General features: G+C 39.2%; 1 protein-coding gene across 1 annotated transcript in view; it reads left to right on the forward strand.

The window, feature by feature from the left end:
• Window positions 1–25,120, forward strand: part of LOC129515796 (probable maltase-glucoamylase 2) — a 76,165-nt gene extending 51,045 nt beyond the window's left edge. Inside the window, 19 exon segments of the mRNA XM_055334811.1 lie at window positions 1,143–1,271; window positions 2,643–2,750; window positions 4,325–4,387; window positions 5,179–5,313; window positions 6,880–6,964; window positions 7,762–7,900; window positions 9,865–9,998; window positions 10,280–10,314; window positions 10,412–10,528; window positions 11,087–11,235; window positions 11,345–11,429; window positions 11,910–11,966; window positions 12,373–12,497; window positions 14,436–14,524; window positions 15,263–15,312; window positions 18,960–19,127; window positions 20,833–21,165; window positions 21,307–21,537; window positions 21,679–25,120. Coding sequence (XP_055190786.1) covers window positions 1,143–1,271; window positions 2,643–2,750; window positions 4,325–4,387; window positions 5,179–5,313; window positions 6,880–6,964; window positions 7,762–7,900; window positions 9,865–9,998; window positions 10,280–10,314; window positions 10,412–10,528; window positions 11,087–11,235; window positions 11,345–11,429; window positions 11,910–11,966; window positions 12,373–12,497; window positions 14,436–14,524; window positions 15,263–15,312; window positions 18,960–19,127; window positions 20,833–21,165; window positions 21,307–21,537; window positions 21,679–23,685 — 4,239 coding nt within the window. The 3' untranslated portion in view covers window positions 23,686–25,120.
• Window positions 25,121–27,854: the final 2,734 nt, after the last annotated feature.

Genomic DNA, 27,854 nt, shown 5'->3' on the forward strand with positions numbered 1-27,854 from the left:
TATGAAAGAAAGCAGTAAAAGTCAAGTGTTTACCCTCTCTAAAGCACACAAATGCATATCATACAATGGCAATGTAGTCCCCTTCATAAGCCCCAAGAAGTGCAGTCCACTGCTGTCAGCAAGCAGAATTCCAAGATAGCATACCCTTCCTTCTCCATAATCATCAGTTTCTCATCACTCATGCTCTTTCTCTGCTTTCAGTCCACCTTCTGAGAGTTTAGAGGACAAATACTGACTGGATGAAAATAAAGTGTAATGATATTCTCATCAAAGATAATTTGAAGCATTCATCCAGGCTTCAAGTATTTTATTTTTATATACTACTCTACCATATACTTATTAAATGCAAATTAGAAAAGATAGGAAAATTAAAAGATGAAAAAATCCAGAGATCTACCTCACCAGAGTGATCAGTGTTAATAACATGACAGTTTGTTCTTTTCCATGCTTTGACTTTTGTACAAGTCTCTGCTCCCCAAACAAGTTTTACCTAGAGTCTTAAGGCAATACAAGTGATTATCCTCTTCAGGCTAAAAAGCAGCATCTCTTTTTTTAAACTGGATATTGACCATGCTAGCCATCAGTCACCAATCTTGGATTGAGTGACTTTCGCATGCAGAAGCCTAGGTTGGTACTGTTTAGAGAAAAAGGAAGACAATATTCTAATCTCAAAGACCATCCAGCCGAACGGAATGGCAGAAATATACACAGTCTAGAAAGCTATACAATAATATACTTCTAAATGTGAATAAATCCAATAAGGTTTACTAGGGGTGGGGGGAGTAGATATATAGTCTTTTCTGATTCTCAGAGAAGTTGTGCTTTCTACCCTTGAACATTCAACTGGCACTTTGATAGGCTCACCAAGTTTGAAGAGTGGAAAAGACATGAATTAAGGGAGGGAAAGGAAAGAGAATTCCAGTTAGAGAAACAGAAAGAAAAGGATGGGGACAGGTGATCTGTATGTAGGAATCAGAAAATAATTTCAATCAGCAGAATTGAAAAGTCAGTGATTGGAGGTGGGGGGTGGGGGTGGTATGGGACAAATTAGGAGGGGCCTGGGCTAGAGTTAGCAGAGCTGTTTGTGTGCCCTGACGGGTACTGCTATAGGATCCCCAGCATCTTGCTGCTCCTTCCTGTAGGATGTCCAGCATGTAGACATCGATTACATGGACCGGAAGCTGGACTTCACTCTCAGCCCCAACTTCCAAAACCTCAGTCTCCTGATGGACGAAATGAAGAAAGATGGCATGAGATTCGTTCTCATTCTGGTAAGTATTTAGAAGATTAGAGCCCATTTTCCTGTTTCTGTGTTCATGGCTTTAAAATAGTACCATTGAAGGAAACTAAATTAAGGGTACATGAGATTTCTCTGTACATTTTTTTCAACTTCCTGTGACACTATAATTGCTTTTTTTTAAGTTTTTAAAAGCAAATAAACAAAGGAGGACAGAGCAAATGAAAATTGGCTTTCAAAAGGTTATGTTTTGCAATATTGATTTTTTTACAACTGTCACTGGGATGTAATTTATTATTAGGATTCCCTTGGTTAGGGTTAGAACTGTGGACTGAAACACTGACTATAGCAACAACATCCAAAAAGCCTGACTGTTTCAGGCTGTGCCTGGGAACAGCTATATCCTAGTCTAATCTTTACCTTAAGGCATTCAAGACCCACTCCAGTTGTATCATTACCCAGCAATGGTGAGGCTCAGGGGACTTATTTCTTCCTAATTAAACTCACAAACAACTGACCTAAGATCCAGAACCCTAATTCGTTACTTTGCATTGGAAGCTATACTTTGATAAACACTGAAGTAGTTACCTGCAAATGGTCTTCCCTTCTAGCTTCCAAAAAATGAAACATTATTTGCTGACTTTTATTCATTCATTCGTTCAAGTATTAATTAAATAGTGGGGCTTTGAAAATCACTGTTCTAAAAATTGTGTGTGTGTGTGTGTGTGTAATCTAAATTAACGAATAAGACATTGTCCTTTTTCTTACAAGGATTTTATTCTATCAAACGGAGACAGCCATTAAATAAACATTAAAAAAGATCATTTCAGGGATCCCTGGGTGGCGCAGCGGTTTAGCGCCTGCCTTTGGCCCAGGGCGCGATCCTGGAGACCCGGGATCGAATCCCACATCGGGCTCCCGGTGCATGGAGCCTGCTTCTCCCTCTGCCTATGTCTCTGCCTCTCTCTCTCTCTCTCTCTCTCTCTCTGACTATCATAAATAAATAAAAATAAAAAAAATAAAAAAAGATCATTTCAGATAGTGGCGGTTTATACTTCAGATAGTGACAATTATGAAATAGGATACTATATAGAGTAACTGAGGCATGTATGGAATGGGGTGAACAGGGAAGCCACTTTGGATACATAAGTTGGGCCACAGAAGAAAGAAGCTTCATGTTCTTCAGGAGTGTTGATGTCACACTGTGGAAGCACAATAAAATCGGCTTTCTTCATGGGAGGGAAATGTCTTATCAACTTGGTTATCTCCAGGAATGTTTTCAAAAAGTGTACTTAATGCCTCGAGAACTTTATAGATGTGAGGCAAATTATCTATGGGTTTTTTTTTTTTTTTTGTCTTGGAGATATTCTTCTCATGTTCTCTGTTTTAAACCCTTGCTTTGCAGGACCCAGCCATTTCTGGCAATGAGACCCAGTATCTCCCATTCACCAGAGGGCAGGAAAACAATGTATTCATCAAATGGCCTGGCAAGAATGACATTGTCTGGGGAAAGGTAAGCCTTGGGAGAAGGTGTCCATCATTAATCAGCAACTGAATGTCTTGATTAAAAAAGGTGTCTATAAATCTTGGCAAAATATATTGGGTAATTAATAAATTATGAATGAGTAGAAATTTGCCTGATGCTGATTAATAAGACCAAGGTTACAGGTCTAATTCTCTAAAATATCAGTAAGCTTTGTTTTATTGTCTGGAAATATTCTGGTGCTCTACCCCTTATGCATGTCAGCTGGTCATGTAACAACCTAAAGAATTCCTTTAAGAATAGCTCTGAAGTCTGTGTCTGCCAGGCACCCCCACTCAAAGCTTGCATTCATCTGTTACCTATGATGCTTGCATCCTTCATTCCTAAATAAACCATGAAGTCCTGTAGATTCTCCTCCTTTTGTCTCCTTTAGTTCCTTTTTGTGACCTCGGTTCTTCATCTGTTTGATTTATAGCAATAGGATTGTGGGCGAACTTCCTGACCCCAGATGATAGAAGCTCCTAGTCAGCATTCAGACTCTGCTCCATTACTGTATCATGCTACTTCCTGTTGTTCTAGATACATGCCATGCTTACCATGCCTTTGAATGTTGCCTTCTCAGCTTAGGCAGATAATATCTGCCCTTCAAGACCAACTCAAATATATACTCCTATGAAGCATTCAATGACCAGTTTAGCTCTCCTGTTTCTTCCTTTTTCTATATTAGTATCCTCAAGAGGATAGCATGTCACTTAGCATGCACATTTTATCTGTGAACTCCTTGAAAACAAGGACTATCAGGGCACCTGGGTGAATCAGTGGCTTGAGAGTCTAACTCTTTGTTTTGGTTCAGGTCATAATCTTGGGGTTCTGGGATAGAGCCTTGTGTCAGACTCTAGGCTCAGTGAAGTCTGCTTGAAGATTCTCTCCCTCTGCCTCTACCCCTGCTCATTCTCTCTCTAAAATAAATAAATACATCCTTTTTAGAAAAAAAGAAAACAAGGACCATCTTACTTAAATCTCAGTAAATACAGATTATAGTACAGTGCCTATCATATATAGTAAGTGCTCTGTAAATGTTTGCTGATGAATGAATGAATGTATATAGTTAATGTCCTTCTAGTTATAGATGAGATTGGTTGAAACTCTGGATTTTTTAATGCTATGTATATTTGGGGTCCCCAATAAGTGATAATGCTGCTTAAGCATATTGAACCGAAGTTTATGGGTTGTGAGTGAATTCAATCTTAGTTCTTTAGAGTCATGCTTTAAATTTGTAATTTATGAAGAGAATTTTGTATATGTCTATGACAGACACAGAGCAATCATTTGAAAGGTGATTGTTTAGAGGATATATTTAAAAAAGATTTAGTTCATTTCATTTTTGAACTTAATCATTTTGAAAATTTATGAAGTGAGTCAAGGGACCCCAACCTATTTTCCCCTAAGAGAATTTCACATATTCAGATTTTGTAATTTAATTAATGGCAAAGATCTTCAAGAATTTTATGGAGATGCAAGTCAATAGAGTCTAACATGTGAATCATCTCATGATCCATATGCAATGCCTTTTAGAGGCCTTAATTTTTCTTCTTTTGCTCTAGGTTTGGCCAGATCTACCCAATGTGAATGTGGATACATCCCTTGACCATGAAACTCAGGTTAAGGTATAGTTACATGCAGATTTTTGTCCACATTGCCCTAAACATCTGGATACTTATAAGTTTTATCCCAGAACTTGGTTAAGCAGCTCTCTGAGCATGCTTATCAACTGGTAATTTCTTGGTAGAAAGAGATCCTCAAACAGAAAACACAATAAGCAACTAAACTGGATATGTGTAGAAGGAAATCAAGTGAAATGTCTCCACATGCGTGCCTTTAATAGGTTATATTTTGTTTAAATCCAATGTTGCTTGAAAAATAATGAAGTCCAAAATATTTTCACTGGAGAGGTTATGAATAGCCTTTTTAATGAATTGTCTCCATATAAAAAAAAATATGCCAGCCAGTTAAAAGGAGTAATATTTTTGACCTCAGCCCTTGATGTCACATCATTCTGGGCATGTAGCATCCCCTTCACCCTGCAGCTCACTTTTCTCTGGATGACTGGTCTCCTTTATTTGGCCAGTGTAGAAAAAACACTTGTATATCTCAAGTTCGATTATTTAGACACAGACAGTTAATTTTCCAGTTCATATGATTAAAGACCCAGTAATAAAATGAATCTCATGTTTAAAGGAGATTTAAGACTATATAACCTCCTTCTAGGAGAATAAAGAAGGCAATCAGCCTTCTCTGATCTCTTTGTGTTCCCAGTAAACTCTGTAGAAGCAATAGCAGAGCTGAGGCTAGTTTCAGACCCTTGCACAAAGACCTGTTCATCGCCCCTTCCTGGTCCCCAGACTCCCCTTCCTGGATAAGCAAAGACCCAGTGTGAGGGGATGTGTTACTCTTACAGCTTTACAGAGCCCACGTTGCTTTTCCTGACTTCTTACGTAATAGCACAGTTGCATGGTGGAAGACGGAAATAAAAGAGCTCTATGTAAACCCTCGAGACTCAACAAAGAGCTTGAAGTTTGATGGACTGTGGATTGTAAGTGTGCCCTTGTTTTTTCTTTGGAAATGTTGGCAGTCAAACCATGGAGAGGCAATTCAGAGACTAGCAAAAGAGGGAACTAAGGCTGAAGGAGTAAGAGAGAAGGGATACTCTTGTACAATTGAGGTGCTGGACCCCCAGAGGCAGAGATGATTGTGGGTCTGCCCAGGAACATGCTTGTGGCTGGAGCCAGTGGAAGAGATGTGCCACTGCTGGAGATGCTGCCAGAGAAAGAGGGAGAGGGACAAATACCCCAGCTTCTCTTATCTCCCACCCTCCAGTCGCTGGCCAGTGCCTCCCATTGGTCAAACTACCCAGAAGCTAACACTACAGGAGCTTGACAGTCCTGTATCTTATGATACAGGTAGAGCTAGTGGGGGCAAGGCATGAATTCACGAGACAATAGATATTTACCATAGTGAGGGTACAGACTCATCTTCAAAGGCCTGTTCAGATATTTGTCACACCTGTCAATTGGGCTTAAGAGTAGGGCTTCTTGAGATGTCTGTGGGATATGTGTGTCCAAAGGTTGTTCTATTTGTGTCCTCCTAGGGATGGGAGGCATATCAGTGTTCTAACTTTCTTCCTCACTGTCCAGTGGCCTGAAATCCTGAGCATATTCTAGGCTAGCTTTCAAGAGCTTCATAGGTCTGGACTAGGCTGAAAGAAGCTCATAATTCACCCAGAGACAAACCTATAAGCCCACTATCAGCCCTGGGGCTTCTCTGGCCACTATTCTTGGGGTAGGTAGATAGGCCCAAAGCAGACATATGAAATATTAGCCTGAACAGGCAAAGCAGGTAGTGAAGAGGTATGGGTAGCTCTGAGGAATAGGGAGATGATCACTCTGGGATATTTGTTCTGCTGGAAAGAAGATGCAACTGAAAAACTCAAAATAGTAAACAGTTCCCCAAATACTTGCCTTTGCCCTTAGTATGTCTGGTTTAAGGTAGTCCGATTTACAAAATCTTAACTTTTCTGCAAATAAAGTAGGCAGTGAACATTCACCTCAGGAACGGCTACTTCTTGCCTTTAAGTAATAAGCCCCCGAGAATGATTTGATCTCCATATTTGTTTCTGAGTTACCTACAACTCTTCAGGACTGCATCTACCACAGAAAGCGAGACACTCCTCCTGTGTTTGGTCTCTGCTGATGTCAGAATTAGACTGAGAAAGAGTAAAGGAAGGTAATGGCAACCATTGGCCACGATAAAAAAAAGTGTATAATTCACACACAAGAAAACAAAGATGGCCTTCTTGTGTTGGGAGATGTCTCAAGAAATCTCCTAAGGTCATGGATCCAGCATAATCTCCATATCTGTGCTACTATGAAATGATCCTCCCAAGTTTAAAAATGCCAGGTAAACTGGGAGTTTAACACTCTACTTAGATGAACATAGATTCTTAGATTCCATTTGGGTCAATGCCTCAGAGTAAACAAAGTCAATGAAATGACTAGCTGAGGGCTTACCTAGGGTGTGTTCATCTCTGTGAGGTCAGTGTCCTCCAGAGAAAAGGCCCCACTGCCTCTGACATCACAGAATGTTTGTTGACTCTTTGCAGGATATGAATGAGCCCTCAAACTTTGTGAATGGATCTGTCAAAGGCTGCAGTGATGAAATTCTTAATAATCCACCCTATATGCCATGTATGTAAATGATTCCTTCCTCAAATTACATCCCTACTCAAAAACTCTGAAAGTTTGCCTCTTCCTGTCAAAGTGAACCTTAATTTTGGAAAAAGAAAGTACTTGTACACATGACACAAAATCCCAAATAGAACATAGATTACCCTGAACAAGAGTAAATTACTAATCAGGCAGAGAAATAATGACATGATGTATTATGAAAGAAACCACACAATGCAGAATGTCTGGGTGCCTCGGTGGCTGCGCATTGCCTTCTGCTCAGGTCCTGATCCCAGGATCCTGGGATCAAGTCCCGCATTAGACTGCCCACAGAGAGCCTGCTTCTACCTCTATGTCTTATGTCTTATGTCTCTGCCTCTTTCTCTGTGTCTCTCATGAATAAATCAATATAATCTTTAAACACACACACACACACAAATCCACCAAAAACAGAAAATGGAGACCTTAATACTGTTGGTTGAAACGAGATCCATTCCCTTGAGAATGGTACCATCTAGTGGAAGAAACAGTCTTAATAACAAAGGAATTTATTGTGCTGTTAAGTGGGCTCTGATTGCATTCTACAAATATCAGAAGAAAATGAAGCGGGCCTTCCCCAGCTCCTCACTGTGTCCTGACCCTTCATTAGTTATAAAGTCACAGGATGTTGATTCTCTAGACAAAAGAGTTCTTGAAATCCCAACTGTCACTGGTAACAAAGTTGTTGATTGAAATGGAGAAAAAGCAAGGCAATGAGCATTTCTGGTGAATGCACAAAGCAGGTTATTTTGGGAAGTTAACTCAGCATTTCCACTCAGATTTGGAGTCCAGGGACAAGGGCCTGAGCATCAAGACCTTGTGCATGGAGAGTGAGCAGATCCTGCCAGATGGCTCACGGGTGCGGCACTATGACGTTCACAGCCTGTACGGATGGGCCCAGACCAGACCCACCTACGAGTGAGTGTGTTCCTAGAGTGGCTGGCTCAGTCCTAAGAGCCTGCAAGTCTTGATCGCGGAGTCATGAGTTCAAGTCCCACACTGGGTGTTGAGATTACTTAAACAAATAAATAAAAAACTTAAAAAAAAAAAAAAAAAAAAAAAAGGAAGAAGCCTGCCTAAAGTGTAGTCAAGCTGAAGGGAAAGTTAAGGCCTCCCTGGTCCCCTGGATGCCTTGCTTCTATGTCTTTTACCCTTTGCCAAGGGGTAAGTATGAAAAGCCATGCCTTCAACTTGAGGCAATTTGTAGGACAGCACTACCTTTCACTTCCCGCTGACTCAGGATCTCGGGTCCAGCCAGTGAGTCACTGGAATTTTCTCCTTTCGTGGCTCTTTCCCAGGCATGCCCAGAGCCTTGTGCATATGCTGTCCTGTCAATCCCCAGGAATATGTAGGTGCTTTATAAAGTGCTCCGTGGTTCTACTTCTCCAGGATGTACTCTAAGACCAGCCAAGCTTTGTTTGTCCCAACTGAACCCCAACCTGAATACCTGTGATGGTGCCAGAAGATTGTTATTGTTTTGGTAATTCCCTAGCTTGAGAATTATTTTTTTCCCCCTGCTGAGTTGCGCTGTGAGTCCAATCAAATGGCCACAACACCGTGGGAATAGAGATTTCTCCAGGGGTCTGGAAGCTAAAAGCAAAGTATTAATTATGCTCTGGGGCTGGTGCTTTTAACAGAGCCTCCAAAGAGGTCAGACCTCTGAGGCTGCTGCCGGGGCTGCTGGCTTTTGGAGCCACTGCACTAGGGATGGGGTCAGCTGGGAACAGCCCCAAGTTCAAATCCCACAGGCCTCACTGTCTTGCCAAGATTTAGTAGTTTCCCTTGGATAGAGAATTTTCATTTCTTTCTAGAGCTGGTTAATTTCTAGAGTTCTGCAATGGCCAGTGACCGAGCTCTTTGCATCACTCACATCCACCCTTCCTGTCTATCCCTGCCTTATTTCAGGCCTTCATTATCTCTCATTCAGATTTGTGTGTAGGAGTGAGTGTGTGTGTGTGTGTGTGTGTGTGTGTGTGTGTGTCCATCCACGTGGGGATTTATGTTGGTGTGAAATATTGGAACTGACCTAATGGATTAATCTCCACCAGAGTAGCTAGCCCCATTTCCTGACATCCTTTATTGAATAATTCATCTGTGTCTATTGATTTATAATGCTTCCTTCAGCAAATGTGTGGATTGAATTACGTACTCAGATCTGTTAATAGACTTTCTCTTTTGTTCCATTGATTTTTCTCTCAGACAATTGTTTTTATTTTCTTACTGAGGCTGCAGGCAAAAGATCCACCATCCATATGGACATATCTGAACATCTTTTGTGTGTATTTGTCCTCGTGTGCCAAATTTATCCCACTTTGTGAGGAGTAGCCACAAATACAGAGAGAGAATATTGCCGAAGAGCTATAGACATACATACTCTCATTTGGATCCCAGATCTGTCTCCTTACTCTTTAAATGTCCTCTGACACATTGTCTAACTTCTCTGAGCCTCAGTTTTGTAACAGTAAAAGGAGGCCAAGGAAACCTTCCTCATGATATGTCTATAAACCTTCCATGATATGTCTATCATGGTTTTTAGACCATGTACATGGGAGTGACCAGGATGTTACCTGGGTTAAAGTAAACACCTGTCACATACCTCCCTCGGCTCCTTCTTCCCACCTCTATGTAGACAACTAGTCAATTTAATTTTTTTAAAGAAAGGAAATCCACATTTAAGTGATGATAGATCTCCAGTAGTCCTGCCATGACACTTAGCATCACTTTTAAACACCAGATGCTTCTGGGGAAGATGCTTTCTGGCTCAGAATGGAGTGCCATTGCCGCCTCACACTCCAGACTGGGGCTGCTCTCTGTAATGTAGTTCCATAGCTGTCCACCCTCAAATTCACCCTCAATTCACCTCCTTGTTCCCCTCCGATCAGAGCTGTGCAGGAGGTGACGGGACAGCGAGGGGTCGTCATCACCCGCTCCACATTCCCCTCTTCTGGCCGCTGGGGAGGCCACTGGCTGGGTGACAACACGGCCGCGTGGGACCAGCTGAAGAAGTCTATCATTGGTGTGTGGGCCTACTCCCAGGGGCCTCTGCTGGCTGGGAGGGGACTGGGTTGTGTGCTGGCAGCCGCATTGCTTATGTCCAGGTACCATCCACATGGGCAGCAGAAGCAGCAGCAGCTGACTTCTCTGTGGGTGTGAATTTTAGTTTATAGTCTATACCCATCTTTCGATATTTTCATCATAGGTGGCCCAGGGCTTCCAAATAGGGTATGGAAGAGAAAGGGCAAACCTACCCTCTGAAAGGGCTGCTTCGTCCAACACAGCTGTGTCTTCTCATTGCAGGCATGATGGAGTTCAGTCTCTTTGGAATACCGTATGTAAGTTATACTGGGGCCGTCGTTAACCAGTCAGACCCCAGAGTGCCCGAAACCTACAAAATGTCCCACCTCATGCTCTGATTTTGCATCTTCTCAGACAGGAGCAGATATTTGTGGCTTCTTTGGAAATGCCGAATACGAGATGTGTATTCGCTGGATGCAACTGGGGGCCTTTTATCCATTTTCCAGAAACCACAACACCATGGGGACAAGGGTGAGGCAGCAGCTTGGTGCCACCATGTTTTGTGCCCTTGAATCACAAATTCATTTTTACCCTCAAAAGTATCATACTTCTGAGTAGGATGAGGAAAAAAAATCATAAAAATCAGAACCGCCACTTCTTTATAAAACCCACAGAGTTCAAAACCCCAGAATTATAAGCAATTCTCAAGAATAGACCTTTGTTCATGTCTTGGGGGATGTATGCCTATGAGGACAGAGGGGTTTAGAGCTCCCTATGGGGCTAAAACAAGAGCAGCTCCTTTTCTTTGGAGAATTTTTATTTTATTCAAATCCATCCACGCTCTGTCAATGCTGCATAGAGACCCGTCTCTCCAGGGCTGTACAGGGGACTTAGGAGTCAGTGATAAACAGTGAGAAGCAAGTAGCATGGATTAGCAGGATAGCAAGGGGAAGAGAATGGGTGGGGTAGAAATGAAGGGTGAGATCCCAGTAACTGGTATGTGGGACATGTACGTGCCTGCTGACCCTTTTCTGATACCATTAGGATGATGTAAAGAAATATCTGCCACATGTTCTTTTACCTTTTTAGAGACAAGATCCTGTGGCCTGGAATTCAACCTTCGAGATGTTCTCAAGAAAAGTCCTCGAGACCAGATACACCCTGCTGCCTTACCTCTACACTCTGATGCATAAAGCTCACGTGGAGGGCAGCACCGTTGTGCGGCCCCTGCTCCATGAGTGAGTACAGCCTGTCTCCCCAAGCAGAGGTTCTGGCTGGGTCTTGGGGATAGTCCTCTGCCACAGTCCTCACAGGCTGCTGGGTATTCTCGTATTTTTTCTTTTGAAGGTTTACAAATGACCGTAAAACATGGGTCATCGACTGCCAGTTCATGTTGGGCCCTGCCATCTTAATCAGCCCTGTGCTGGAAAATGTGAGTTTTCCATCAGAGATCAGAAACCCTCAGTTACACAATCTAACGTACAAGAAGGAAAAAAAATTAGATAAAAAGTAAATAAAAATAAAGTACAAGAAGGGCGTTTTAAAGGTCATCTTGTCCCACTACTAGCTATTTTCTAGTAAACATCTTTCTAGAATATTTAAGGGAGATCTTTTTCTTTTTTCAAAATCTCCATTAATGAAAACTTCACAACCCCAACTGATTTCTCATTTTAGTGTCTCATTACCCCATATCTTCATCAAGTGTACCTTGTTTAAAAATGAATTTTTCTATATGTTTGAAGAATTTTCTCAGATCTTTTCCATTTCAAACTTCCCATACTCTTAAAATCATTAATAAAATTCTCATTAGTAGTTTTGTTCTACAGAAAGAATTTTAATAATTATTTTAATAATGATTTTAATAATTAAGTTATTGGAATATGCATAATGACATGTCGATTTTATGTTTCAGAACAAGTTTCAGGTCAGCGCTTATTTTCCCAGAGCTCGTTGGTATGACTACAGCACGGTAAGAACCTACATTTTGTGAAGAATCAGACTGGCCCATGCTGGCTAGAAGGGTGGCCAGCACGTTCTCTTGACTTTGAGGCACCTCATTTCCAAGGCAGTAGTTTTCAACCTTACAGCTAAGCAAGATTTGCTTATGTAAAAGTATACACAAAAGCATAATTAGGTAAAACCTGCCGCCCATATCACAGTGACTTTTCTTCCACCCCCATCTTTCCTGGAGGATACAGAGAAAAGACTAGATTTCCAGAGTTCTAAACAAAGCTGAAATCAGCGATTTTTCTCCTTTGACTTGCTGTTTCTTGCTGACTTTCCAGCAGGCTTAGCGAGACTTGTTGTATTGAAGCTCGCAGCATTCATTCCATCTCTTTATCTTCATCCTTCCCTGCCTGTATTTTCTCTTCTAGGAATCTGGCAGTGTATCAACAGGGCAGTGGAAAATCCTGAACGCTCCCCTTGACCACATCAACCTTCACATCAGAGGAGGCTACATCCTGCCTTGGCAAGAGCCTGCGATGAACACTCACGCCAGGTAAGGAGACCAATGGTCCCAAAGGCCTCCCTTTGTCCTTGGCCTCACCTTTGTAATGAGGTCGCCTCGAATGGAGCTGCTTGCCTTAACCAGGGCTCAGGGGATAAATAAACCCACTTACAGATGGTCTCATTGATTCAATTCTGTAAGTACCTTCTGAGTGACTTAGGGGAGGTTGCGTTCATGAAGTCAGTCTTAGGGAGATCTTTTATCTGTAGCTCTGTGTCCAAAGCCTAGGACAAAATTATTTTTTAATTTCTTTTCTTTTCTTTTCGTGAGAGAGAGAGAGAGAGACAGTGCACATGGGGGTGAGAAGGGGGAGAGGGACAAGGGAGTTGAAGAGAATCGTAAGCAGACTCCATGCTGAGCACCGAGTTGGAGGGCTCCATCTCATGATCCTGAGATCATTACCTGAGCCAAAATCAAGAATCCAATGCTTAACCAACTGAGCTGCTCAGTCACCCCTGGGCAAAAATTTTCTTGAGGACAGTAGCATTTACCTCTTTCCACATTATTAAAAAAAGCTGGGAATATTAATGAATTCTTTGATTTGTGATGGCTGTCCAAGGATGATTTAGTACTTATTTCGAAGTCTGCTTTGGTCAACTCAATATAGTTTATTTTTATTTATATATTTTATTTATATTCATATATTTGTGTACATTTACTAAATTAAAGGGAACATGCTATGTCAAGAGAGACACACATAAAAAAAAAAACTATAACCATTTAAAAAGATGTTAACTTAGCCTTGTGGTATAAAGCATGATTTCATATGAAAGAGGGCTTTGAGCTGAGTCTTGAATAATAAATAGTATTTGAATATATGAAGACAAGGAAAGAAATATTCTGGGAGTATTAAACAGCTAAAGGTGAAAAATGAGTCTGGTTTGGGGAGTAGTAGACTGCTCAGTTTAATTGGAGTGCAGATAGGGAGAGGGATGAAATGCAAAATAAATGCAATTCAAGCGTGGTAGGATCAGGTCATGGAAGGTTGTAAATGCCAAGACAGAAATTGCATTTTATTCTGTAGCAATCAGGAAGCTACTGAAGGGTTGTTTGGTGGTTTTCTTCCTAAGGAATTCATATCTTATATGTGTATTTGTTTAGGTATCTATTTTTTTAATTCATAAGAAAACCATGTCTAACAAATTTGTATTAATTATTAAAAAATAAATCTTTTAAAAATTAAGTATTTTGAGATGTATTCAAATCAAAGGACATCAATTATACATATTTGGTGTTTATTTACCATAATTATTTATAAGCTTCTATAAAGAAACCACTTCAGGGACGCCTGGGTGGCCCAGCGGTTAAGCATCTGCCTTCAGCTCAGGGCATGATCCTGGAGTCCCGGGATCGAGTCCCACATCAGGCTCCCTGCAGGGAGCCTGCTTCTCCCTCTGCCTATGTCTGTGCCTCTCTCTCTGTGTCTCTCATGAATGAATAAATAAAATCTTTAAAAAAACAATAAAAATAAAGAAACCACCTCAAAATTTCAAACAAATATTTTCTTTCATTGCATAAAATAATTTAAATAGGACTCTTTAATAAAAATTGGTTTGCACATATATCCTTTGAGATGGAATCCATTTCTATTTGGAAAATATATTTCCACAGACAAATATCTAAGTACATCTCAGTGTAATGGTATTCATGTTTCGATGTGTTATATAGTAGACATTCATGTGTATAATTTTTAAAATAAAATTGTTTTAAACCATGTAGGAAACCTTAATATTTAAGGGGTGTGCAATAAGCTCTTTTGTAAAGAAGATGCCTTTTAACCTACCTATTTTTAGAACTCTATGTGCATTTTTATGTGCATTTTAATCCATTAATTTTTTTGTTGTTTTGGGTGAGTAATACTTTCAACAGAAACCATCCTTCATTCTTACAACCTCTAATCTAGATAAAAATAACTCCTTTTTTTCATAGCCGACAAAAATTTATGGGATTGATTGTTGCACTGGATGACAATGGGGAAGCTGAAGGCCAACTATTCTGGGATGATGGCCAAACTATTGGTGAGTAGCATTCTAGGAGGATGGAGTTCTAGAGGGTCTCAGGAAGAATTGATGGAGTAAGTTGTGTATAGGCAGGAGGGCTTGGGAACTATGGCACTGCGGTAGGGTGATCTAAGAGTAGGGAGAGAAGAATAATGAAAATGAAGATGATGATGACTTTGCTAATGATAGTGAAGAATACATTTTGAGCACTTATTCTGCTCCTGAAGCACGCCACGAGCTAGGTGCTACTATTTTCATTTTACAGATGATAAGATGTTAAGTTACTTGCCAGAGATTGCACAGCCACTAAGGGTAGGAGCAGGGAGTTGAATCCATGTCAATCTGACTTGAGAGCCTGACTTCCTAACCACTCTCCCCTGCTTTGAGCCTTTATCATCACAGCTGTGTCAACTCTTACGGCTATGCGCTTACTACATCGGCAAAGGAAAAACCAGTCAGTAGCCTCCACATTTCCTCATCTGGGGTATCTATTCTTAGTTCAACTAAGATTTTCTGGTTTTACAACATCTTGATCGTGGCCTGAAACTGTCTTCCATATGCACACCCCCACACTACCCTGGAGTGAAAGAGTACTATCCTTAGTGACTACTATCCTTGACTTGACCACTATCCTTAGTGTTCCTCAGAGAGATCATGATTATCCTAATCAGTAATTGTGACCCCTTTACTGTATACAAGATTATATGCTACCATTGAAGCAATGAGTAGTTGCTCATTCTTTTTTCTTGTTTGCAGATACCTATGAAAATGGAAACTATTTCTTGGCAAACTTTACAGCAACTCAGGTAAGACAAATAGTCTTAATTTATTCAATAAAATATATTGAATTTTATAAATCCATCCCCAGTTAGCTACAGGTTAAACATAATCCCTTAACAGTATCAAAATAAAATCCCACATCTTAGTAGGAGGAACTTCCTACCTTTACATTTACAAATTGGGTCTTTTAACATTAATATAAGGGAGAAACAGTCCTTATTTTGACAATTATCTGGTATCTATCAGTCTTATAAAAAGAAAATTTATAATTCATATAGTGCCAGTGAAAAAATGAGTCTTCAAATGTATGACATGTTTTCTGGGGATGAGACAGTATTTTCTGGCTGACAATATTTTGTAGGATAAATGCTAGATCGCTTATCTATTGCACAACAATGGTGTATAATAAACAACCTCAAAACTTCAGCAGCTTGTAACAATCAATGCTTATTTAGTCCATGAGTTTATAGTGTTCAGATTATCTTGTCTGCACTTGGCTGATCTTGGCTGGCTTGCAGTCACTTGACTGTTTGGCTGCTTGGATGATCTTTGCTGTACTCACATACCTGGCAGCTGGCTCCTTGATGATCTAAGAAAAGGAAATATTCAATTGGTATTATGGAGAATTAACAAGACTTTGAGATTGATTGCAAGCAGAATCAGGGGAAAATGAAGAAAAAAGGACATAGCTTGAAGTAAATGGGTGTGCTGAAGTAAATGGGTGTGCTGAATCTTATTGATTCAGGAAACTCTACCGTTAAATTGCCTGGAATTTTGCAAGCCAGTCCTTATATTAAAATGATCTAAGATGGCCTTATGGGCAGGTATGGGCAGGACCTTTTTTATGAGGTAGAGGGCAAAAACAGAAGTGAAAATGCTTGAGCACTTTTTAAAATCTCCAATTGGCAGTAAGTTGACTAACACCCTATTAGGAAGGGAAAGGCAGATGGCCAAGCCCAAAGGCAAAGGTGGGATAGAAAACCTCATCCAGAAAGGGAGGGCATTGCCAAAATTACAAGGAAAAGGGTATGAATAGCAGGAGTGAATAATTGGAGAAAATTATACAACCAAACTACCAGTCATGTTAAATGACCCACAGATAACTGATATCATTCTCAGACTAGGAGGATCACTCTATGTCAAATCTGGAATTTGCTTCTCTATAATTTTTACCTATTGATTTGCATTTAAGGAATATATAACACAAATCTATTGGGTTTCTTTTCTGCATAAGAGTGCTTCAGTTATTTGAGGATGTCTGTCATATATACTTTCTGTCTTCTTTTGGAATTATACATCTGCAGGCTAACTTTTCACTTCTTCTGCTTTGTGCTTATGTGAGTTTCCAGACCTGGTTATTCTGTTTGGACCACAGTTAGTCTAGATTCCTCTTAAAACCTGATACCAAGGATTGAAAGAATATCTTAGAGCTGCGTTAACCAGTATGATAGCTACTAGCCACATGTGACTTTTTTCTTGGGAGAGAGAGAGGGGAGCATGTTCATGGCACCTGATGGGTATACCCAAGAAGAGTTGGGCAGAAGGAGAAGGAGAGAGAATCTTAAGCAGACCCAGTACCCTCTGTGGAGGGTGATGTGGGGCTCTAGCTCATGACTCTGAGATCATGACCTGAGCAGAAACTAAGAGTTGGACATTTAATCAACTGAGCCACGCAGGTGCCCCATGTGACTTTTGAACACTGGAAATGTGACTAGCCTAATTGGAAAGATTGTAAAATAACTCATTAGTATTTTTATATTGAATACATGTAAAAATAATGTTTTGGATATGTTGTGTTAAATAAAATGTATTTTCAAATCGATTTCTCCTGTTTCCTTTTATTTTTAAAAAATGTTCTATGAGAACATTTATAATTACATATATGGTTAGCCTTATACTTCTGTAGGATGGCATAAACTTAATACTGCAAAACAGGCAACCTCAAAACATCAGTGACACGAAACAATAAATAGTTCATTGCCCAACTATTACCTTTTTAGCTATACTCTATTTTCTTACTGTTATTGCCACACATTGTGTTAATTTTTTAAACACATGTATTAGATGTTATAAATCTCATGGTCAGCTAAAACTTTCAAATTGTCTTCATATACATGATTGTCAGGTCATGCTCTCTCCATCTTGCAGTTGCCTTTTTTGAAACTAAGTGCAAGACTTTGTATACTAATTAAATGCATAAATTCTGTTCCTAACTTAAGAAAAGTTGAAGACTACATATTTTTCCTCTCAAGATATTGTTTTTTAAATGAAACTATTGACTTAGAAGTCCTGGATTTTAGTTATATTTGTACTGTTAACCAATTGCTTAGCCAAGGGAAGACACCTCCCCTGTTTAATCTGTTTCTTTATTATAAAGCATTACATTTCCCTTAGTCTCAAACTCTAAAACTCCATTCATCTATTCATCTGTTATTCTCCAAAGATGTGATAAATGAATTCTTGTTTCCACATGATATTTGATGGCATTTTTCCCCCTAAAGATCAGAGGCTTGACATGAAAGAAAGCTTCTAACTTTCTCTGGGGGAAATGATCAATGGTGTGAGGGCTAGGATGGGGACTTGGAGGTGTGGAGCTGATTTGTAGCATTTGCTAATTCCTGTGATGTAAATCTTCACCATTTTACCAATTTCAGACAATCAACTGGCTTGGAAGATTCCAGGCAATTTAACAGTAGGCTCTCCCAAATCAGTAAGCACTGGCCTCAGACACCCAATATTTCAAGTTATGTCCCTTTGTCTTCATTTTCCCTTGATTCTGTTTATGCAGTCAGTCTCAAAGCTTATTAATTCTCCAATTGAACAGATTTCCTTTTCTTTCTACTGCTGCCATGAGAGTCAAGGAGTTTATCTCCTTGATGCATTGCATACAGTAGTCCTGGTATTCCTCATCCTCTCTTACATCTTAACTAGTCTTACTTCATTTGCTCAGCACCAGGTCCTGGAGCTCTTGCACTCAACAAGCGTTTCTTTTTCTTCAACATGTCCCTGACCCCATCTCCTTCCTCATTCATTTCACCTTTCTAAATCCATCTACCCTTCCAGGCTTCCTGAATTCCCATGTCTTTCCTAAGTCCTTCCTTGATCGTCCTATTCTGTAGTGATTTCTCCTTTCTCTTACAACCCATAACAAATATTCACTATGATTTTCATTTGGTCGCAAAGTACTACTTACCTCACGTTACTTTAACCCTTGTGTTGGTACTTAAATAGTTGATGATTTAGTCAAATCCCTATATTTGTCCCAAACTGTTCTTAGTCTAGGGACTGTTTGCTGTGATTCTTTGTTCACGCTGTATTAACAGTGCTATGCACATAGGCACATCATGATTCCAACCGTATCTGTATCATTTAGCTACTCACTTTTCAGCCCGAGCCTCAATTTCCTCATCCATAGAGAGATAATGATGTTTGCTTTTCAAAATCCTTGCAAGAATTAGTAATAATAATATAGGTAAATTAATTTTCATTATGTTGGTGTTACCAAGTTTATCATAGCAGGTACTCAGGAAGTGTATCTTCATAAAGTATTTAAGAATAAAAACAGCAAACTAACACCACAAGAGTAATATGAGGTTTCTTAATATTTTAATGTGAAGTAGAGTCTCTCAACAGATGGATTATGTATTTTTTTCTCTTTACATGTTTTTTATAGAATCTATTGAAAATCCAGACCATACACAATAAGTATTTGAGTGACTCAAACCCGCTGAAAGTTGGATATATTAAAATCTGGGGGGTAGCCTCTACTAATGTGACACAAGTTACTTTCACCTATGACAACCAGCAATTCATGGAGATGAATTTCAAGACTGACTATCAGGTATGTCTCAAAGGAATGTTATGAATTAATTTTATCATCATTCTTTTATTTGCTTATATTTGAAAGATTTTATAGATATGTGCAATAGTATGTTCCTGAAAAGTTGCAAGTGTTAAATCCTATTGTAAAATGTGTAGCATCGATGGCCCTCCCAAAGCGGTCCAGGGATCAGGATCAATGGTCTGGTGAAATCCTTTTCATGTGCTTCCCAGAAGTGGTGCCATGTGTCAAGTAAAGTTAGTCTCTCAGGCTAGTGTCACAAAACGTTTTTTTTTTAAATAAATTAATTTTTATTGGTGTTCAATTTACCAACATACAGAATAACACCCAGTGCTCATCCCGTCAAGTGCCCCCCCTCAGTGCCCGTCACCCATTTACCCCCAACCCCCACCCTCCTCCCCTTCCACCACCCCTAGTTCGTTTCCCAGAGTTAGGAGTCTTTATGTTCTGTCTCCCTTTCTGATATTTCCCCCACATTTCTTCTCCCTTCCCTTATATTCCCTTTCACTATTATTCATATTCCCCAAATGAATGAGAACATACACTGTTTGTCTTTCTCCAATTGACTTACTTCACTCAGCATAATACCCTCCAGTTCCATCCACGTTGAAGCAAATGGTGGGTATTTGTCGTTTCTAATGGCTGAGGAATATTCCATTGTATACATTGACCACATCTTCTTTATCCATTCATCCTTCGATGGTAGTGTCACAAAACTTAATTGGTTTCTGCAGCAGAGGCTAAAATGAAAGTGTAAACCTCTAAAATCATTGGAGATTTTTCTCCCTCCTTCCTGGAATTATTCGTGTCCCGGGTCAAATTGATAGGTCTTATAGGTTGGTGAAAATTGGCAGTCTACTGTGGGAATCATCAAAATGAATATTCTCACTTGTGATGTGAGATAAAATTATTTGGTTAACAAAACAGAACGACAAAGATAGCAGACCCTAGTAGACCCTATAGCAGAGTCTGTTTTCAGAGCCGCCTACATGGAAGACAAATTACCAGTAGAATTACCAAGAAGTAAACACAGAAGGAAAAGTATCCCACTTTAGAAGACTAGACTGGTCCTAAGTATGCTCCAACGAACTGTAGTGGTCATTTAGCCAAGTGAAAATGGGTTAAGTATAGTTCCTACCCTCCACCCAGTGAAAGAGTTACCTCCCTGCTGATAATTGGATTTTGGAAAATGACCCTCTGAACACTCAGATGGCTTCACTCTCTCTAGTCCTTTCTAGTTCTCTACTTTAACACGTTTTTCCTAGACGGTTGAGCTCAAGACAACCCACTGCAAGTAATTACTTCCAGTAATTACTGATGCAGACCTTCTTTGTAGGAAACTGTAGCATATGGGGATGGTGAAAACATGAAACTGGACTGCCCTTAGAAAGGTTAAAATCTAGAGGCAAGGCAAAGAGATTTTTATAAGCATTGGTTTTAAAGCTGAGAATATTAGCAAACAGTGTGGTGTAGCCTGATGAAGTGGAGAGACACAGATTCCCAACACAGGGATCACACACACAACACATCCCCCCATTTATCTGTCTGGTATCAGTGACCTGAAAAGGAATCTTTATATCTTTTTATTGCACTCTGGAAAAAAAATGAATACATTGCTTTTTGTTAAATTCTAATTTGAAAAATGACTTAAAAGAGTTATGTAAGAAGTTCTCAAATACCAATTTTATCTCTTCTTTTCTGGCAGACGCTGATTATTCAATTGACTGACAAGATTATCAGCCTAGAAAAGCTAAGTGAGGTTACCTGGATATACGGTGGCCCAGTAGTTTCTACTACACCTATGACAAGTACATTCCCAACAAGTTCTCGACATCCTTCTACAGTTACTACTAAGAATACGACTTTTGAGTCTACTACCACTAGTACTGCTAATACTAGTACTGCTTTTCCCATCACCACCACTGTTTTCCCAATAAGTACTACCGAGTTAACAACTAGTCTTACAAGTACTACTAAGTTTACAACTACTCCTACTGTTCCTAATACCACCACATCTTTCCCAATCAGTACTACTGAAGTTACAACCAGTCCTACTGTTCCTAATACCACTACTACTACCACTAGAGGTGCTAATACTAGTACTGCTTTTCCCATCACCACCACTGTTTTCCCAATAAGTACTACCGAGTTAACAACTAGCCTTACAAGTACTACTAAGTTTACAACTACTCCTACTGTTCCTAATACCACCACATCTTTCCCAATCAGTACTACTGAAGTTACAACCAGTCCTACTGTTCCTAATACCACTACTACTACCACTAGTACTGCTAATACTAGTACTGCTTTTCCCATCACCACCACTGTTTTCCCAATAAGTACTAGTGAGTTTACAACTAGTCCTACTGTTCCTAATACCACCACATCTTTTCCAATCAGTACTGTTGAAGTTACAACCAGTCCTACTGTTCCTAATACCACTACTACTACCACTAGAGGTGCTAATACTAGTACTGCTTTTCCCATCACCACCACTGTTTTCCCAATAAGTACTACCGAGTTAACAACTAGCCTTACAAGTACTACTAAGTTTACAACTACTCCTACTGTTCCTAATACCACCACATCTTTCCCAATCAGTACTACTGAAGTTACAACCAGTCCTACTGTTCCTAATACCACTACTACTACCACTAGTACTGCTAATACTAGTACTGCTTTTCCCATCACCACCACTGTTTTCCCAATAAGTACTACCGAGTTAACAACTAGTCCTACTGTTCCTAATACCACCACATCTTTTCCAATCAGTACTGTTGAAGTTACAACCAGTCCTACTGTTCCTAATACCACTACTACTACCACTAGAGGTGCTAATACTAGTACTGCTTTTCCCATCACCACCACTGTTTTCCCAATAAGTACTACCGAGTTAACAACTAGTCTTACAAGTACTACTAAGTTTACAACTACTCCTACTGTTCCTAATACCACCACATCTTTCCCAATCAGTACTACTGAAGTTACAACCAGTCCTACTGTTCCTAATACCACTACTACTACCACTAGTACTGCTAATACTAGTACTGCTTTTCCCATCACCACCACTGTTTTCCCAATAAGTTCTACTGAGTTTACAACTAGTCCTACTGTTCCTAATACCACCACATCTTTCCCAATCAGTACTACTGAAGTTACAACCAGTCCTACTGTTCCTAATACCACTACTACTGCTAATACTAGTACTGCTTTTCCCATCACCACCACTGTTTTCCCAATAAGTACTACTGAGTTTACAACTAGTCCTACTGTTCCTAATACCACCACATCTTTCCCAGTCAGTACTGTTGAAGTTACAAGCAGTCCCGCTGTTCCTAATACCACTATGCCTTCCCCCACAGGCACTACTGAGAGTAATAGTACTCTTCCTGTAACAGACACGCCTTTCCCCACTAGTGCTTCTTCATTGACAACTACTCCTACTCTTCCTGTTACCACTACACCTTTGTCAACTGCATTTACAACCAGTCCTACTGTTCCTAATACCACTATGCCTTCCCCTACAGGCACTACTGAGAGTAACAGGACTCTTCCTGTAACAGACACGCCTTTCCCAACTAATGCTTCTTCATTGACAACTAGTCCTACTCTTCCTGATACCAGTACACCTTCTCCTGCAAGTACCGCTATTGCTAGAACTAGTACTATCCTTCCTATCACAAGCACTCCCTTTCCAGCAAACACTATTGAAGTTACAACTAGTACTGCTGTTACTAATACCACTATGCTTTCGCCTATAAATACTACTGCTAACACTAATACTACTGCTAACACTAATACTACTCTTCCTATCATAACCACTCCTTTCCCAACAACTAATACTAATGCTAGCACCAATACTACTGTTCTAATGACCACTGCTCTTTCTCCAACAAGTATTGATATAACTAGTACCAAAAGCACTGTTCCAATTACAACTCTTCCTTCTACAAATAGTGATGCTGATAGTACCAGCAATAGTTTAACTATTATGACTACTTTTTCTGCACGTACTTATACTATGGATACTACCATTTCTATGGTAACCACTTCTCCTAGAAGTACTGATGTTGCTGGCACTGGCAACCATACTCCTATTACCAGTTCTCCTTCCCCTACAATTTCTGGTGGTAATAGTACTAGTAATACTATTCCCACAGTGTCCACTCCTTCTACAGATATTTACACTACTAGCACTAATACCACAGCTATCCCCACCACCAGTTCTCTAAATAGTACAGGGCATGCAGTAAATATTACTGATACAGATAAGTCTAGCAGTGTTCCAGGTAACACTACCTATGTTTCTATTTCAAATACCACAATAACCTTAGATACATTAGTGAGTGCTCTTCTAGATGCAGTAGCTCACCATCGGGTAACAACAAACTCTACAGTTAGTTATTTACCTATTACTGCAACTAATGCTACCACAGATATTACAAATATCACCACATCTGCTTTAAATACTACCATTCTTGGTAGAACAACAATGAATGCTCCTGCTACTGTATCTACTTATATTGCAAATGTCACAAATGCTACTCTAGTTCCGTGATTAATACTCAAAGCAGGAAAATTACTACAGACATCTATTTAAAACAACAGATATAAAAAATCAATTAGCAGATACATGATCTTATGCTACATAAATCTTCACAGATATTAACACTAGCTTTTATAGATATGGCTACTCCAAGCACTGTGGGTGTGGCAGATAGGTCTAAAGATGTATCCATGACTACATTGCTAAATGTAATTAAAGAAGATGTGAATACTTATTTTGCAGCCAGAATATATACTCTTATTTTAAAAATGATAACCCCTATAGCCCTATCAATTAAACTAGATATTTTATGTATCCTTGCTAGAGATTTCACGGATGTGTTTGGTATCTCAGACAATACCATATGAGGCTCCATAAATACTATTGCTTTAGATATAGTTATTGAAGTAACCTAACTTATTCTTGGGTTACAGGACATGATATTGTTCCTGGAATACTGATGATATGTGGCACTCACATGGCCCCTGTAGCAACAATTATTAATATTATAGTAAATTATTTAACTAGTAATGTTAAAATCATGCTTTATTTTTCTATGACTTTTCCACATGCCATGTCTACCAGTATAGCAATTGACTATCACATATCCTGAAAGTATTATTGCTTCTAAAGCAATCCTAGCTGTAACTATAGATATGGAAAGTGCTACTATTGTAGATTTTGTACATACTTGGACGCCAGGAACTAAAACAATTAAATTAAAAATATTAGATGTTACCTTTATTATCATAGGAAATAAAAATGTGATTATAGATGTTAAAAACATAACTTCCTAAACTTCGCAACCACTACTTCCATAGATATTACTGATACTCTTAATATAAATTTGATAACTACCCTGGGATCAGAGTTCTTATTTACTTTTAATTGACTTATAATCTTGTTTACTTTTTTCCTTATCTGCCAGTTTTTCCATTATTACTTCACTGTGAACTCTCCTGTGTTAGGACTTTGAGCATTCTTGGTCTTTCATATCCAAATTTACTATTTATCCTTGGTCTGTTACTTTCATAGATCATCCAGACCCCATAAGTAGACTCATGGTCATAACCAAATATAGCCAGTTGAATGGTATTGAAGGCTTAACCCTAGAACAGTATTCTCAAAATGTAGTTTGGAGACTCGTGGAAGGCCACGGAACTCTTTCTGGGGTTCACAAGGTCAAATATATTTTCATAATACTATGTTCTTATATTCCTTTTTTATTCTCATTCTCTATTTGTAGACAGTGGCATTTTCCAGAGACTTTATGCTGTATGGTGTCACAATAGATGAATATAAAAACAGATACAAGGATCTAGCTGTTTCTAAGATAGACATTAACCAGATTTACAAAATATAAAATATCATTCTTTTCACTATTTTATGCTTTGAAAATATAGTTGTTTTTCATAAAAATGTATTATTTATGTAAACATGTAGTTGATATATTGTTATTTTTAATGAATGAAAAAATAAATATTTTACAAAGTAGTTTACAAATGCCTCAAGTTTAATTTGGAATGCAGTACATATTAGCAGATATAAGCCACCTACACAAATCCAAAGCAGAATCTTCACTAAATTTAAAAGTAAAGGTTTTTTTTAAGATTTTATTTTCTTATTTGAGAGAGAGAATGCATCTGTGGAGGGAGGAGCAGAGGGAGAGAGACAAGCAGATACCAAACTGAACGTAGAACCCAATGGGGGACTCAGTCCCACAACCCTGAGATCATGACTTGAACAGAAATGAAGAGTCAGATGCTTAACCAACTGAGCCACCTAGATGCACCTGTAAAGAAAGCAATTTTGAGACCAAGTAGTTTGAGGATCACTTCTATAGTCAAATACATTATGAACTTCTCCAGCACTCAGGAACTCCAGCATCTGTGTAAATTAAATTACATTGTAAATTGTAAATTGTAAATTGTAAATTAAATTAAAATGGCTGTTTAAGGTTCTAACTACACAAGAATGTCTACCCCCTACTATGAACACATCTGCATGGCCTGACCTAACACCACACCTGTACTGTTGTGTGGCTGGCCTGACAGGGTTCCACATGAGGGACAAAGATTTATCAGTTAGTTTCATTTGCCTTTTCGAATCTTCCCACAAACTGCACTCTTCTGAATAAAGTTGATAGACCTTATACTAGGGCCTATATGCCTCTTAACTTGACCTTCCAACTCAAACAAAACAAAACTCATAATTCCAAACTGTATCAATTACCTTAGTCATAGACTCCCTCACTTGTCTTTACCGAGGGAGCTCCAGTGCCCTTATTTTGTTGGTACCACAAACCCTGATATAATACAAAGTGTTCCGTGTCCTAGGGCACATGGAGTCCTACAGCCAGCCCACCACACCAAGACAGATTAGTTGGCTAAAGGCTTTGTTTAAAGCACTTGGGATTTGGAAAACTAGGGATTAATTTGTTCAAACAACCACAGTTCTGTAGTTACTGAAATTCATTCCCTTTGTGTATATAAATCAATCATAATTGAAAATTTGGGATCTTGAAAAGGTAAATACTCCTAAAAACAAAAAGAGCAATAGAAACAACAATAACAAAAACCAAACAAAGTAGATAAAAGGAAACCTGGACTTCAAAGTACATACAATACTAGCACCTAATGCATAGACACCAAACTTCCAGTAAAGCCAGTAGTGTTCTTTATGGAAAACACAAAACAACAACAATGACAACAGTAACAACAAAGAATTTGGTCCAGAAGCATGCATTACATATTGCATTGGATTATTTAATTGGATTGTTTGCTACTTAGTTGCCTTTATATTCTTCAGTCCCTCTTTTTCACTCATGATTTTGCGTTTTAAGTATTATAAACCAGGCATTTGTAGAACATTCCTCATTTGGGATTTGTCTAATATTTCCTAATGATTGCATTGATGTTGTATATTTTGGGCAGAAATACCATGAAGTGATGCTCTGTCGCTCTTGTGCACCACAGCAGCACATATGTGACATCTATTTGTCCACTTTTGGTGACATTACCTTGATTGAGATGCTGTCTTCCAGGTTTCTCCACAGGAAAATTACTCTTTTTTCTCATAGTTAGTAACAAATACATCATGAGGAATACTTTGAGGCTAGGTAGCTCTATGATTCCCCTCCTGTCTGTTTTGTCATGCATTGATAAGTCTTGCCTGAATCAATTATTACTATGAATTTTTCAAATGGTTTTATAACTTCACATTCCTCCTTCACTCATTATTTGGCATTATAGTGGTTGTTTGTCCTTTACCATTTATTTTTTTAAATTCTTGGTAAAAAAAATAAATAAAAATAAATAAAATAAATAAAAATAAAAAAATAAAAAAAATAAAATAAATTCTTGGTAAATAGCCACTACCCTGAGTCCCCTAAATATGCGCCTTCTCTGAGGTCCCCACATAGCCTCACAATCCAACAACTAAAATTCTAAACTCCTAGCAATCCAGGGGGCTTACAGGCTCTTCTTTTCTGGGGCCACTCTAACTGGTGAGTGCCTATGTAATACCTTCAATGTGTGAAGCCAGAACGGGATTCCTGCCTGTGCAGGAAATGGATTAGTCAGGAGCAATTGAACTTCTAGCTCAGAGATACTTGGTCTTGGGTACATATGGGAAGCACTTGGAGAGTTTCATAATTCACTAATGCCTGGACTCTATGCCCACCACCCAGGTAATTGCAATATGGAATCAAGGTTGGGAGCCACCATGTTACTGGAATAGTGAGGCAGGGAGCTTTCCTGCTCAGTTTCTGCTGACTTGATGGTAGTAGGAATTTAAAAATTGATGGGGAATCTAGCCAACAGGGGAAAGAAACTAAGTTCTCAGTTTCCTGAAAGAGAGAGAGAGAGAGACAGAGATAGGGGAAAAGAAGGAAAAAGGAGGGAGGGGAAGAAGGAGTGAAGAGGAAGAGAGAGAGGGAGATAGGAATGTGACAAAATATAGAAAATGGATAAAGGTCAATAAAGGATATATAAGAATTCTTGCAACTTTTCTATAAATTAGAAATTGTACCAAAATATTAAACAAGAGGGACATCTGGGTGACTCAGTTGGTTAAGCATCTGACTCTTGATTTCAGCTCAGGTCTTAATCTTGGGATTGTGTGATGGAACCCCACATCAGTCTCTGCACTCAGCAGGGAGTCCGCTGGTGACTGTCTCCCAC

This window comes from Nyctereutes procyonoides, unplaced genomic scaffold, assembly GCF_905146905.1.
Source record: "Nyctereutes procyonoides isolate TBG_1078 unplaced genomic scaffold, NYPRO_anot_genome, whole genome shotgun sequence".
Classification (NCBI taxonomy): Eukaryota; Metazoa; Chordata; class Mammalia; order Carnivora; family Canidae; genus Nyctereutes; species Nyctereutes procyonoides.